This window comes from Ictalurus punctatus, chromosome 24 (assembly GCF_001660625.3).
Source record: "Ictalurus punctatus breed USDA103 chromosome 24, Coco_2.0, whole genome shotgun sequence".
Taxonomy (NCBI): Eukaryota; Metazoa; Chordata; class Actinopteri; order Siluriformes; family Ictaluridae; genus Ictalurus; species Ictalurus punctatus.
The window spans coordinates 1,868,133-1,882,692 of NC_030439.2; the positions used below are offsets into that span (position 1 = coordinate 1,868,133).

The following is a 14,560-nucleotide window of genomic DNA, read 5'->3' on the forward strand; positions in this document are numbered from 1 at the left end:
AAAATGTTTGACATCATGGATAAACTGCTTCAGATCTGCGAAGTGCTCTTCTACTACAACGTTCTTTTGCCATTTGGTATTCCGTAAGAACTCCTTAATGCTCTCGGCACGGTATACAACTTTTCGCTTTTCTTCCTGAGAGCCAAAGTTAAAAACAGAATCTGACATGTAATCATCACTGTCTGTTTCTTTTTCGTCTATTTTAGTGTCTCTTTTGGCCTGTTTGCTCCCTTGTCCCTTACCTCGTTTCTTCCGCTTGTTCGGTACTTTAAACATGGGTTCGTCCTCCATCTCCACGTCTCCCCCATCCCCCAGCGTAGTGACTGGTGCTTCTGCGCGACTGCTCTGCACCCCTGTTTTTATTTTGTGATGGCAGCAAGATAAAACGGTTGTGCATTTGGTATCTGGTGATTTTAGAATTAGGCCCCAAATGTCAATTATGATTTGTGTATGGCTTCGTCAGGCAAAGATCACGATGGTATGGAAAGAGTATACTAGAGTAATTGGGGTGATCTAATGCTTAGGACTTGTACAGTACTTCAACTCGGGAACGTCCCACCATGGCGTTCAGAGAGGCGTTATCTAAGGTACACGTATATATGATATAGATCAGATCACCAGTCTGTCTTTACCCACTCCTGATCTGGGGGTGGGTGGGATGGGGATATCAGTTCAGGCATATTTCCAACAGAACAGAATATTAGACATTTAGTGTAAACTAGTGTAAAAATAAAATAAAATAAAAAATCTCTGAAATATTTCAGCGAAAATAGTGGTCCATATTTAATGCATTATATTAGAAATGATAGTACAGTCTTTGTTGATCAGTTACCAACTCATACTTTATAATAATTTGTTTAGGAGCATCTGAATCTGACAAATAACTTTTATTGCATTTAGGCATACAATAAAAGTTAATAAAAAATTAGGAGGAAATGACTTGTGCACTACTGCTGCGGATATTAAGTCAAACCATTTTGTTCAAACTTCAGCATGACCCATAGAGAAGCAGAAACTTATGGCACCTTATGAATACCATGTGAAGGATTAAGTTGACTCGTCCCTTACAGTTACAAAGACATGTCCGTGTGCAGGATTACCTTCACACCAGCATCGGACCCCTCTTATCCCATTTCAACGTATAAGAAAAGGCAAAAAGTAATATAAGATATAAGAATATATTTATAAAATATAACACATTATGAGGAAGAAACATAAAATATTATTTAACAAGGTCTGCCGTTCAGCCCTCTTAACTGTAAGAGCATCATCAGTATTGTACGGCAGTTGGGGAACAGCAGTTAGCTTTCAGATGTCAGATATAAAACAACTTTTTGAGTCACAGTGCCAAACTACTGGTATTATATTCGGATCCTTCTTTTTCAGCATGAAGGACCGGCATTTATTTAATAGACAGATGGTACAGCCATATACTTGGTCAGAGGATTTAGGAATTTCTTTGAGAAAGGTTCATTGTTTTTGTTCTTTTATCATAGCTTCAGTTTGTATACTTACTTTGGTTAGTGACTTAAACTGTTTTATTAGGTACTGACAGATTTCATTAACAGGGAACGATGATAGGTGAAGATTAAGTTGGTATGCGTGTACAAAATAAAACTGTCTATATGTATATTTGTCTGCTATGTATCTGTTTAAACACTGCTGTAATGGCGATATAAAGAGAGAGAGATACCCAATTACTAATTCATAGAACCCCTTTCCACCTTTTCACATTCGTTATACATTTTTCTTTTCAAGCATCGTGTTCAGACATTGCAAATCATCAGTCTGAAGGTTAAGGGTTTCTTAGATTTTTGCTTCTTCAGCATCAAAAAAAAGTCTAATCCTTAATCTTATTATTAAACTCAGAAACAATATAACTGTCTGGTTGTGATCATAATAAAAGGCAACGTGAAAGGTGACTTAATTCCCAATGAGATTTCTCTATGTTCTATATGACCTTTCTACAGTATATGCCATTTAGTCCTAGTGTCCAGCCATCATTACAGCACGGGAGAGGAAATCTCGTTCATCAGATGTGTGATGTACGTCTAGACAATCTGATAACAAACTACACACACAACATTTATGTTGAGAGAATTCAGATTGATCTTTTTTACCAAATAACATTGGATCAGATCCATAGTTTACAGCATCTGTCCCACGCGTATTTAATCTGTATTACGAGTACTGAACAAGTTAGAGGAGGAGAAAATGTAGATTTACTATTCATTGGAACTTTATTGTTTAAGAACTCCTTAATGCTCTCGGCACAGTATACGACTTCTCGCTTTTCTGTAGATACAAAAATGCTGGAGCCATAGCCTTCAACACTGAATTTAAACACTAGGTTCAGTTCCTCTACACCATCTTTCAGAATCATAAAAACCATTCTTCTAAAAGACACCAAGTGCTTAACTAGTGGGGACTTACAGCCAAGGGGGATTTTCTTTATGGGGAGACCAACCGCCCGGATCTAGACAGTTCTTTGGATATGATCTCATCGGAGATGAAGGGAGGGACTTTAGACAGTGTAACCTTTTTGGATGGGGAACGTAGGGAAGAGACCATCGTAAGCTCTTTATTGAGTACAATTCCTTTCTGCACTAGCTTGTTTGCCCTATCAACGTCATTCACAAAGACTACAACTGCATTGTTCATGCGGGAGGCAGAGACAATGTTCTCATGTCCCACCATTTCTCCTCCCGCTAACACACACTCCTCCACACTCGCCCTGCACGCCACCCTCGCACCGTGCCGGCGAGTCAAACTCTCACACAGCCGCGTGTTCGGAGCCGCCATGCTCCTCCACTGCGACACACACACACGCACACACTTACTTGCTTTCACACTCGTTCACACACACACGCACTTACTCGCTTTCACACTCGTTCACACACACACACACACACACACACACACACTTACTCGCTTTCACACTCGTTCACACACACATTCTTGTGCAAGTCTATATTGGGGACTACATGCTGGATCCTCCAATGCGGGGACCCGTGTTTCTAAAAGGTTTAGGAGCAAACAAAAGACAGATTCGTGTTTCTGTTGAAGCTGTAAAACCGTCTGTCACTTCAAATTAAAGAAAAAACGTCAATAAAGCAATGTGACATTTTTCCACATTCTGGGGACAATTTCTGGTAGACCAAACGTTTGAGGACGAGCAGACACACACACTATTATTCTGGTATTTCTAAATTGTAGGTACTTGTGAACAATCTGGGGACGCAATTTACAAACAATTGGGAAGGTGCTATAATGCATATTTCCAAGATAATTGATTAAGTCACATGAATAACAACATGCCTTTTATTTTAATCTGAAACATTTTGCCATTTGCAATGCAGTATTTTCACACAGACAGTATTTTCACACAGATAGTATTTTCACACAGATAGTATTTTCACACAGATAGTATTTTCACACAGATAGTATTTTCACACTGATAGTATTTTCACACAGATAGTATTTTCACACAGATAGTATTTTCACACAGACAGTATTTTCACACAGATAGTATTTTCAGGCAGTTACTAATTAACACTCAAATGTTTCTCACGAATGAAATGTAAAAAAGTAGAAAAAATAAAATTGTACAATACAAAATTCCAGCCATAAACTTAATAATAATAATAATAATAATAATAATAATAATAATAATAATAATAATAATAATAATAAACTAAAATTACCAATGATCTGTGCAAATAAAATCAAATGAAACCATGCAGACTTTTTCTGGGTTACATTTTCCTTTTAAGAGCAGTGATTCGATTTTTTACAAAGAACTTACCGGACAACCGATCCCTGCCTTTCAGTGCAACAGCTCAGCTTTAATACAGGCCTCACCATGTTTTTTTTCCTGGCACTGTGCAAGTTTTGATGAACCTGTACAGATGTTTTTCAGCTGCTTTCACTTCACTGGTCTCCCATTTCTTTTTCTTTACCACCTTAACACCTGAACAAATGCAAGACAAAGTTAGTCAAAACATATAATGTCTTTCAATTTCATGAAAACAATCATGTTTGTTTATCAGACAATACCTTTGGGAACAGATGTGGTACTGGTTGATTATCAAATTAATTCATGCTTATTTCTAGCTACATAGTTACATCCAACATAGATGCCCCTTACACATGATCTTAGGGCTTCCCAAACTAAACCATGTAAACCAATTAACCCCACATGGGGTCATGACCCCTAATTTGGGAACCCCTGAGATAATGTGAAAAGGGCACTGTGTGGCCAAAAGTATGTGGACACCTGACCAACACACCCTGATGTGAGGGTAATTGGTTGTTCAGTTCAGTTCAATTCAATTTTATTTATATAGCGCTTTTTAGAATGGACATTGTCTCAGAGCAGCTTTACAGAAACATAAGCCACGGGATACGGATTTTAAATGTGTGAATTTATCCGAATTGAGCGAGCCGGTGGTGAGGGAAAAACTCCCTAAGAAATGTTGTTGTCTGCGTTGTGTGTTTACTTTTAACCAAATAAAAAGGCGGAAGGCAATTGGGCCGACTCTTCATTTACTCTGACAAAGAGATAATACAGTCTTATACAGTGTGTGCATTCTCCCTCAACATTTCTGTGAAATAAATTTCAAGTTCACTGCAGTTAACACGTGCTTCAAGTTCAGCGGGGAGACCCCGATTGATTTCTAGTCCTTCCCTTAACCACTCATCCACAGCTACTGAAAATACCTGTCTCTGCGTGGGCCAATGTCTAAACCTGCTTCACTGTGCGTCTGTTCAGAATTGTCTACAATGACTAGTTTTCACCCATCATCTGGCAAACAGAAATTCAGACCTACTCTTCAGCATTCGAACCTCTGCTGGGAAACCTGAAAGGATTTTTTTTTCCATTTCTGAACATGTTTCACTGGGAATCAGTTCAGAAGTTCTAGGCTTCTGTTGGGACCATGACCCTGATGAGGTTACCTGGGCTGACCTGTGAACAACTTCTTTTGCGTATTCGGTGTAGAAAGCCATTAGCCCTCCCACTGCCCACTCTTGATCCAAAACAATAGGCACATGCACTCTTAGATGTCTATTTAAGTGTCCATATCAACGGAGCACATGAAAGTGTTTGTGGTTGATGTATACTCAAGACTTAACAGAATCACCTCAAATGACCGAAGTGGTTCGTCACATAAATCACCGTATTTATATTTAATGTACATCATGAAACACATACTACTTAGATATTTTTGTAGGGGAACTTGTGCTGAAGACTAAAAAGTCATGTGACTTTGAAAATAGTGCTTACATTTGTTCAAATTGACAACAATATCAGAGCGTGCCAAAATCATCAGTGTCTGAAAATACCTGGGGTCCCCCAGAGTAAACGGAGACAGAATCCTTTCCTCCAAAGATCAGAGCACTGTGCACGGTGATGTATTTACCTCTGTTTCAGGTCTGCGTGTGTATTTATTGTGCTTGTAAACAGGTGGGTATAAGGGCAAAAAACACGTCTGTAGTGTCAGGATGGCCGAGCGGTCTAAGGCTCCACACTCAAGGTTTAGACCTTTTCCCTGGTAAAAGGAGGATTCTGGTCTCTAAATGGAAGCGTGAGTTCAAATCCCTCTTCTGATGTTAATTTTTTAAATGAAAACACCATTAAGATAATGACTTTTAATTCTTATGAATAGGTTATCAGATATGGAGCGGGTGGAATTTTGGCCCACTCTCCTTTGCAAAAGTGCTTTGGTTCAGACACATTGGAGGGTTTTGGAGCATGAACTGCCTGTTTAAGGTCCTGCCTCAGCATCTCAGTTGGTTCAAGTCAGGACTTTGACTAGACCACTCCAAAACTTTAATCTCAGAGGTGGACTTACTCCTGTGCTTTGGATCATTGTCTTGCTGCATCATGCAGTTCTGCTTGTATTTCAACTTAGGGATTGAAGACTGGAGATTCTCCTTTAGGATTTTCTGATAGAGAGCAGAATTCATGTTTTCCTTGACTATTGCCGAGGCCCTGAAGCAGCAGAGCATCCCCACAAGTGCCACCTCCATGCTCGACTGTAGGTATGATGTTCTTTTTGTGGAATTCTGTGTTTGGTTTACGCCAGATGTAACGGGACTCCTGTTGTTTAAAGAAACATACCCGGATTAGGAAACGCTTCACAGTTTGTCAAATTTCAGTCGTAGTCGGCAGGATTCGAACCTGTGTGGGGAGACACTAATGGATTTCTAGTGCATCGCCAAGTCCATAGGGAACATTCTGTGAAATGTTCAACCCTGGAGGTGTGAGGTGAACGTGCTATCAAAAGTCTTGCATATGTTAGTAGTTTTGTTTTGTGTCATAAAGATGGTTTTAAGATATTGTCGAATCTCAATAAGAAAAACATCAAACATAGACTACATGTATAGACTACAAACAAAACTTCTTTCCAGTGTAAACAGAAATAAACATCAATATATTGTTATTAATTTGAACAGACTTTTCCATACGAGCTCAGAACCTAAATAAATGCTCTCTGGCTGTTTACACAGTTAACATTCTGTATTAATATCTCTTCTAAATTTCTTGATATAAACATTGACTGGGTCGACACGATGAATTAGCAGAAGTGATCTTTATCTGCTGTTTCTGCTGTCAGTGTTGAGTGGAACAGGTCATACCTGTCTCTCTAAAACTCCTCCCATTAAGGAAGTACAGAGTCTGAGACGACTGCAGTCCTTTTGCAGTGTTCTGCTCTGGTGAGTTTAGTTTTATTCTCGGTTTATGGAGAATTCTGAGTCTCATTTTCAGCTCTGTGAAAGGAAGTGATTACTAACTGGACCTGCAAAGTCGTATATTAACTTTAAACAAACCTGAAATCAGGGTGTGATTACTTTTGATCAAAGTGAAAGTGAATCTGAACATTGGGACCGGAGAGAACAACAGCAGCAGCAGAATAAAATGGCTTCTAAGTTTTCAGAGGAGGATTTCTCTTGTCCTGTGTGCTGTGAAATCTTCACGGATCCTGTTCTCCTGCGCTGCAGTCACAGTGTGTGTAAAGTGTGTTTGCAGAAGTTCTGGGAGACCAAAGGATCCAGAGAATGTCCTGTTTGTAGGAGGAAGTCGTCTATGGAGGATCCTCCCAGAAATCTGGCCTTAAAGAACCTGTGTGAGACTTTCTTACAGGAGAGAAGTCCGAGATCTTCATCAGCGTCTGAAACAGTCTGCAGTCTGCACCGTGAGAAACTCAAACTCTTCTGTCTGGATGATCAACAGCCGGTGTGTGTGGTGTGTCGGGATTCAAAAATACACACCAACCATAAATTCTGCCCCATTGATGAGGCATTAACAGACTGTAAGGTAAATAAAACGTTCCTGTAAAAGGTACATGTAAAAAAGAGTTTATTCTACATATCAATATCTACAGGTTCAATATAAACACAGTGTAATAATTCAATAATAAATGATAATTGCCTTGTGATAAATTTAGTAAATAATAACAAATGTGAGTCTGCTATTCCATCATCTTCAGATTTTCAGCATCTGAAGTGTCTCCTGTATAAACAGGAGCAGATCTTCCATGTTAGACTAAAGCAGTGTACACCAATAAACCCACATCCTATAAGTCTACACTTTTCATTGTTTCTTCTGTACTTGGTGCATTTGAAAAGCTCTAATGAGTGCTTGTAAGAGAGAATACAGCTATTACTAAACACAGAGTCTCCATGCAGTGTGTTGATTTGTTCCAGGAGGAGCTGAAAACTGCTCTGAAGCCCCTACAGGAGAAACTGAAGATCTTTAAAGACTGTAAACTGCACTGGAGTCAGACTGCAGAACATATAAAGGTTAGAATCAATAAGATGGGTTTGATATTAGAATGATATTTTGCATCACTGCAGAATCAGTTCCATTTCATTTGATTTCCTCTTCACTGCAGATTCAGGCCCAACACACAGAGCGGCAGATTAAGGAGGAGTTTGAGAAGCTTCACCAGGTTCTACGAGATGAAGAGGCAGCCAGGATAGCTGCACTGAGAGAGGAAGAGGAGCAGAAGAGTCAGATGATGAAGGAGGAGATTGAGAAGCTGAGCAGAGACATATCATCTCTTTCAGACACAATCAGAGGCGTAGAAGAGGAGATGAGAGCCGAAGACGTCTCGTTCTTACAAGTGAGGATCATTTAGTCAGTGTTTATACTGTGAGAAAGTAAAACTTCTTTCCATCATCAGAAACGTCACATTTCAGTGGTGTAAAAATGTCAATCAGATCCACTGATATTTGCTTTGTTGTTTTACAGAACTACAAGGACACAGTGAGAAGGTGAGTGATGTGCTTCCTGTCTCTCTCGTTCTCTGTGTTTCTCTGTGTTTCTGACTCCAAACCCACAGCAGCACTGACTCCTGAATGTTTTTGCAGAGCTCAGTGCACACTGCAGCATCCAGAGGAGCTTTCAGGACCACTGATCCATGTGGCAAAACATCTGGACAACCTGAAGTTCAGAGTCTGGGAGAAGATGCAGGACGCGGTCCAATACAGTAAGAATCTTCCTTCCTTTCTTTCTTTCTTTATTTCTGTTTCTCTGCCTTTGTTAATTACATTAAAGTGGTCTTTATAGTGATGTTTCATTTGTGTAATGTTTTGGAATTGTTGTTGTTGTTGTTGTTATTATTATTATTATTATTATTATTATTACACACATATGTGGTCACCTTTTGAACTGATGTAATGTAATATAAGGGAACTTTTATTTTGAAAGGCTTCTGATGCATCAGACTGTTCAGTGGTTGAAGCGCGAGTGTAAAAATGGATTACAAAAGTTTTAGATTTACAATTCTTTTAAAGATTGTTTACATTTGTAATTTAACTACACCCGGTTATATATGTTTATTCATTAATATTGTAATCACAGTTATCATTTCTTTGGATTAGGCTAATGTTAGCTAGTTCCATACTAACGTAATGCTTAAGTTAGCTTAGCTCCAATATGTGTATGTGTGTGTGTGTGTGTGTGTGTGTGTGTGTGTGTGTGTGTGTGTGTGTGTGTTTTCAGCACCTGTAACTCTGGACCCCAACACTGCTCACCCTCTCCTCATTGTATCTGATGATCTGACCAGTGTGAGACTCAGTGATGAGGAACAGAAGCTTCCTGATAATCCAGAGAGATTTGATGATTGTTGGTGTATCCTGGGCTCTGAGGTCTTTAACTCAGGGACACACTGCTGGGACGTTGAAGTAGGAGACTGTACACGGTGGTTTGTGGGTGTGATGACAGAATCTGCTCAGAGGAAGGGAGAGATATTCTCCAGAAGTGGAATCTGGTGTGTGTGGTATTATGGTGGTACATATGGAACATGTTCTACACCACAGCCAGACGCTCTCCTCTCAGTAACACAGAATCTCCAGAGGATCAGAGTGCAGCTGGACTGGAACAGAGGAAAGCTGTCGTTCTCTGACCCTCTCACTAACACACACATACACACTTTCACACACACATTTACTGATAAATTACTGCCATTTATAAGAGTTAGTTGTAATAAATCTCCTGTAAAGATCCTCCCACTTCAGTGCTCTGTAAGAGTGAATCAGATCAGTTAGAGCTGATATTGTTTTATTCCAATTCATTAATGAAATATTGCTGATGAAAAGATTCATGTTCTCTGTGAAAGTCTGTTTTTACTGAACACTTCACTGTGGAATTTATTTTGAAGTGTTATATTATTATTTCGACTCACCTTAACAATTACATCAAAATAATGTGAAAACTCAAAATAATAAGATAATATCTGGAATATTAATATATCTTGAAATTCCAAGTTATTAAATGAAATTTTTTAAGTGAAAATAATGACCTACTGTGTTGAAATAATGAATTATTAAATAAAAATAATGTGAAGAAGTTCAAATAACTCCATAGTACATTTTCCCCACAATGTTCAGTTCAGGGCTTCCAGAAACAAATAAACCACAGAATGATGTGTAAATGTAGATCTCTATGAGTTAGATTATTACATTTTATTCCTGAATTTAAATCACTGTAAATAAACTGAGGCTTTGAAGACTGGTGTCTTTACTGTATTTGTATTGTTAGCGCTATGCTGTTAATCCTGGGTGAAATGTTTAGCTGGATGTGTGTGTTGTGTGAAACTGTGCAGTGGAGGAGAATTCAAATTGAGCTCTAAGTTTCCCTCCACCAGCAGTTTGTGCTTGTGTAAAGATCAGATGGATCTGTACGTTAATCCTGCATTAGGTGCCGATTCACAATTTAAAATGCGATTCAGAATGAAATGAAATCACTTTGTTCACAGTGAGAATGTGGGGCGGATGTGGAAGAGAGAGTGGTGGGGAGAGAGTCAGACATTAAAGGGGCTAAAAACAACAATTTTATAATAATACCGTTCTCTAGAGTCATTTAACCACACGTTCTGTTCAAGTGTCATGTTATTCATCCATATTTCCACAGAGATCATCCAAGAATTAAATCATCTCCAACCCTCAAAAACACAAATGACATCCTGAGGAGATCCACAACTCCTCTTAATGTGTGTATTTATCAGCATTTATCTGAAAGCTACATTCTGAACTACTACTACACTCAGCACAGAACCTCACATATAAATAAGTTCCCTCTCATTTAAACTTCTCCAGTGTTGAGTGTCTTCATCTTTAATTTACTGCATACGTACAAAATACATTTTAGAATCCTAACTTCATTCATTTAATATTCACACAGGGGGGTTTTTAGAGGGAATAAAATCCTGTCAGAAGTGGGATTCGAACCCACGCCTCCATTTAGAGACCAGAATCCTCCTTTAACCAGGGAGAAGGTCTGAACCTTGAGTCTGGCGCCTTAGACCGCTCGGCCATCCTGACACTACAGCTGTGTGTTCCCTCCCTTTTTTCCACCTGTTTACAAACACACTCATTAGACTTGCTGACCTGAAACAGAGTGAATACATCACAGTGCACAATACTCTGACCTTTGGAGAAAAGGATTCTGTCCCAGTTTTTAATAAGATCTTCAATAACTACCATGTCAGCTTTTTAAATGTTTAGAGAAGAGGGTTATCACTGCTTGTGTTTTTACATTTTTTAAACCATTTCCATGGGGTGTACTTGTTTTTTCACGTGATTATAGATAGATAGATAGATCACTTTATTAATCCCAGAGGGAAATCCACATATTACAGCAGCACAGAGAGGTAGAAGTATACTAAAGTTATTTAACATTATAAATGAAGCAAATAAGAATAAATATACGTGTGTATCGACGCGCTCGCTTCGTCGGTCATCATCTTCCAGGACTGAGCCGTTATAAAAGTGAGGGTTGTTGCGTGCGCATTCAGACACTGCAGCGTAGGGCGAGAACCGCGACCTCAATATACGAGATATAAACTAATTATTAAAACTACATACATTCATTACTATTTAACAATAACGCAGGAACGCCACCGAGTGTAGAGAAGTAAAGGTACATTTCTGTAATTAAAAATGAACTTGAGTAAGAGTATAAGTACGGCCAGTTAAACCTACTCTTAAGATCACATTGTTTTTGTATATAGAGTGTTACTTCCCACCTCTGGAAATAGACACAGTTGTGAAATGTTCCAGAAGTTATAGATCCCATAAGCACAGTATAGTAGAGGAGCTCCCAGACTGTTCATATACTAAATCTGAGCCCGTCGTATTATTTGATCTGACAATAATCCATTAAATCTTGTTAGTATAGCAGTGCTATGAGAGTTGTGTTCCCAGGCTAAGAGACAGGGGAAGAGCAGACGCAGTCAGTGTGGCTCATGGGGTATTTCTGCTCAAATAGCAGAAGGGTCTCTCCAATAGAAATAGGGTTTGCTCAGCAGATAAACAGTATGGAACATCTCCCACACCCCAAAATACACGGCATGGTTTGTGTAATTGTATTGCTCGATGGCGGAATACTGTAGTCACTTTGCTGCAACACTGTGATCCCAGAGAACTTTATGTTAGCAATTTCACTGACAGCAATGATCTTCAACAACGTGGCTGGTGCACAGAATGTGTACGGGACACTGCAGATCTCTAATGAGAAAGGTTGTAGGCCTGGGTTTGTCAAAGACACAAAGACTGAAGGAAATCTGATAAAACATTATTAGGTGGCTATTGTTGTTAATTATAAACAACAGTGCCCTGATTTGGGAAAGACAGTTTTTTTTTTTTTTTTGAAAGACAGGACCCTATAGCTTCCACCTTACAGAGAAAACATGGCAGAAAGTTCAACAGAGCGTTTGGTTGAAAGCGATTATAAACTCGAGTGAAGTAACTGAGGCAGAGAAACCGCAGGAGCTCAGAAGTTGAATAAAGTTATAAAGAGCACGATTCAGATAAGACGTACCGTTATTGATCTCCTGTAGCGCGCGCGCACACACTCTCTCTCTCTCACACACACGGTTTCAACACAATTTTATTTTATTTATATGGATATACATTCTTATTTAAATATTAAGATAGATAGAGCTAGATAGAGAGAGAGAGAGCTAGATAGATAGATAGATAGATAGAGAGAGTGAGCTAGATAGGGAAATAAGTATTTGACCCCTCTGCAAAACATGACTTAGTACTTGGTGGCATGACTTAGTACTTGGTGAAGTAACTGAGGCAGAGAAACCGCAGGAGCTCAGAAGTTGAATAAAGTTATAAAGAGCACGATTCAGATAAGACGTACCGTTATTGATCTCCTGTAGCGCGCGCGCACACACACACACACACACACACGCACGGTTTCAACACAATTTTATTTACTCTCTCTCTCTCTCTCTCTCTCACACACGATTTTCCTGTAGCACGCGCGCACACGTTTTCAACAATTTTATATTGATATACATTCTTATTTAAATATTAAGATAGATAGATAGATAGATAGATAGAGAGAGAGAGCGAGAGGGAGAGCTATTTATAACAAGAATTTAAGTTTACCCTGTAATATAAATATAGATAAACTTTATTAATGATTGGTCAGGAAGGCAGGATACTGATACCAAAAAAAAAAAAAAAAACGTTTTAGGCAAGTATATTTAAGTAAAAAAAGCTGTTTTTATTTAGAACACAGGTCGGCTTGCTTGGATGAATGCTTCAGTCTTCTGCACACAGTGTCTGCACAGGGGTGGCATTCACAGGGAAAAGTCTGGGCGTCGATGCGGAGATGCCTCTGCCCGGTCCTGAAGAAAAACAGGTACTCTGGTGCTTCATCCTGTAGATTCTGCATCATGACTTTTCCCTGGGCCGCTGTGATTACCTTCCCACGGTCATCACACACGATATCACCCTTGGAAAAGGGTTGGGTTCAACAACTCCTGCAAAAGAGAGCAAAACAATATGCATCAGATGACAAGGACAAAATCAACAGGTTTACAAGCAGTGTTTTGTTTTTATTTTTTCTTTTAGGTTGTAAGGTAAATTACAAATAGCAAAACCATCATTTAAGCAATAACAACTTCTCCCCTCGTTACTAAAATAACAAGAAAGTTAGGGAAAGTTAAAAGGCAAAACAGGCAGCCTGCTGCATCATTCGGTCTCAGCCGAAGCCAATCACCACCCTGTCGTCAACTTCCTTCCTGTTGACCCGCTCCGACACCCGAAAAGAGAGATAGATAGAGAGAGAGAGAGAGAGAGAGAGAGAGAGAGAGAGAGAGAGAGAGAGCTAGAGAGAGAGAGAGCGCGAGCTAGAGAGAGAGAGAGAGAGAGCGCGAGCTAGAGAGAGAGAGCGCGAGCTAGAGAGAGAGAGCACGAGCTAGAGAGAGAGCGAGCTAGAGAGAGAGCGAGCTAGAGAGAGAGAGCGAGCTAGAGAGAGAGAGCGAGCTAGAGAGAGAGAGAGAGAGCGAGCTAGAGAGAGAGAGAGAGAGCGCGAGCTAGAGAGAGAGAGAGAGCGTGAGCTAGAGAGAGAACTAGAGAGAGAGAGAGAGCTAGAGAGAGAGCGAGTTAGAGAGAGAGAGAGAGCGAGCTAGAGAGAGAGAGGAGCGAGCTAGAGAGAGAGAGCGCGAGCTAGAGAGAGAGAGGAGCGAGCTAGAGAGAGAGAGCGCTAGAGAGAGAGAGCGCTAGAGAGAGAGCTAGAGAGAGAGAGCGAGCTAGAGAGAGAGAGAGAGCTAGAGAGAGATAGATAGATAGATAGATAGATAGAGAGAGTGAGCAAGAGAGAGAGAGCTAGATAGAGAGAGCTAGAGAGAGAGAGCGCTAGAGAGAGAGAGCTAGAGAGAGACAGAGAGAGCGAGCTAGAGAGAGAGAGAGAGAGAGAGAGAGCGCGAGCTAGAGAGAAAGAGAGAGAGAGAGAGAGAAAGAGAGAGCTAGAGAGCGAGCTAGAGAGAGAGAGTGAGAGAGAGCTAGAGAGAGAGAGAGAGCTAGTGAGAGAGCTAGAGAGAAAGAGAGAGAGAGCGAGCTAGAGAGAAAGAGAGAGAGAGAGCGAGCTAGAGAGAAAGAGAGAGAGAGAGAGCGAGCTAGAGAGAGAGAGAGAGAGAGAAAGAGCGCGAGCTAGAGAGAGAGAGAGAGTGAGCTAGAGGAAGAGAGAGAGAGCGAGCTGGAGAGAGAGCGAGCTAGAGAGAGAGCGAGCTAGAGAGAAAGAGAGAGAGAGAGCGAG

The 14,560-nt window shown here is 40.0% G+C and overlaps 2 protein-coding genes and 1 non-coding gene across 3 annotated transcripts in view; 1 reads left to right on the forward strand and 2 right to left on the reverse strand.

Moving 5' to 3' along the window:
- Window positions 1-14,560, reverse strand: part of LOC128629044 (E3 ubiquitin-protein ligase TRIM35) — a 328,938-nt gene that overhangs the window by 256,797 nt on the left and 57,581 nt on the right. The gene's annotated exons all lie outside the window — the stretch shown is intronic.
- Window positions 5,655-10,013, forward strand: LOC128629045 (E3 ubiquitin-protein ligase TRIM35-like). The gene is made up of 6 exons (XM_053675143.1): window positions 5,655-7,318; window positions 7,708-7,803; window positions 7,896-8,126; window positions 8,255-8,277; window positions 8,374-8,492; window positions 9,008-10,013. Exons 1-6 carry the CDS (start codon window positions 6,920-6,922, stop codon window positions 9,550-9,552), a joined length of 1,413 nt encoding a protein of 470 aa, XP_053531118.1. The 5' UTR covers window positions 5,655-6,919; the 3' UTR covers window positions 9,553-10,013.
- Window positions 10,714-10,827, reverse strand: trnal-caa (transfer RNA leucine (anticodon CAA)). The gene is made up of 2 exons: window positions 10,790-10,827; window positions 10,714-10,759 (listed from the first exon to the last, which is right to left on the reverse strand). It is a non-coding gene; the product is annotated as a tRNA-Leu (tRNA).

What these genes read in the sequence shown, in the direction of transcription:
- LOC128629045 (XM_053675143.1), top strand. Translation starts at nt 6,920, where the DNA reads ATGGCTTCTAAGTTTTCAGAGGAGGATTTCTCTTGTCCTGTGTGCTGT. An exon ending in AGACTGCAGAACATATAAAG is followed by an intron (nt 7,804 to 7,895) that starts GTTAGAATCAAT and finishes TCTTCACTGCAG; the next exon opens with ATTCAGGCCCAACACACAGA. An exon ending in TACAAGGACACAGTGAGAAG is followed by an intron (nt 8,278 to 8,373) that starts GTGAGTGATGTG and finishes ATGTTTTTGCAG; the next exon opens with AGCTCAGTGCACACTGCAGC.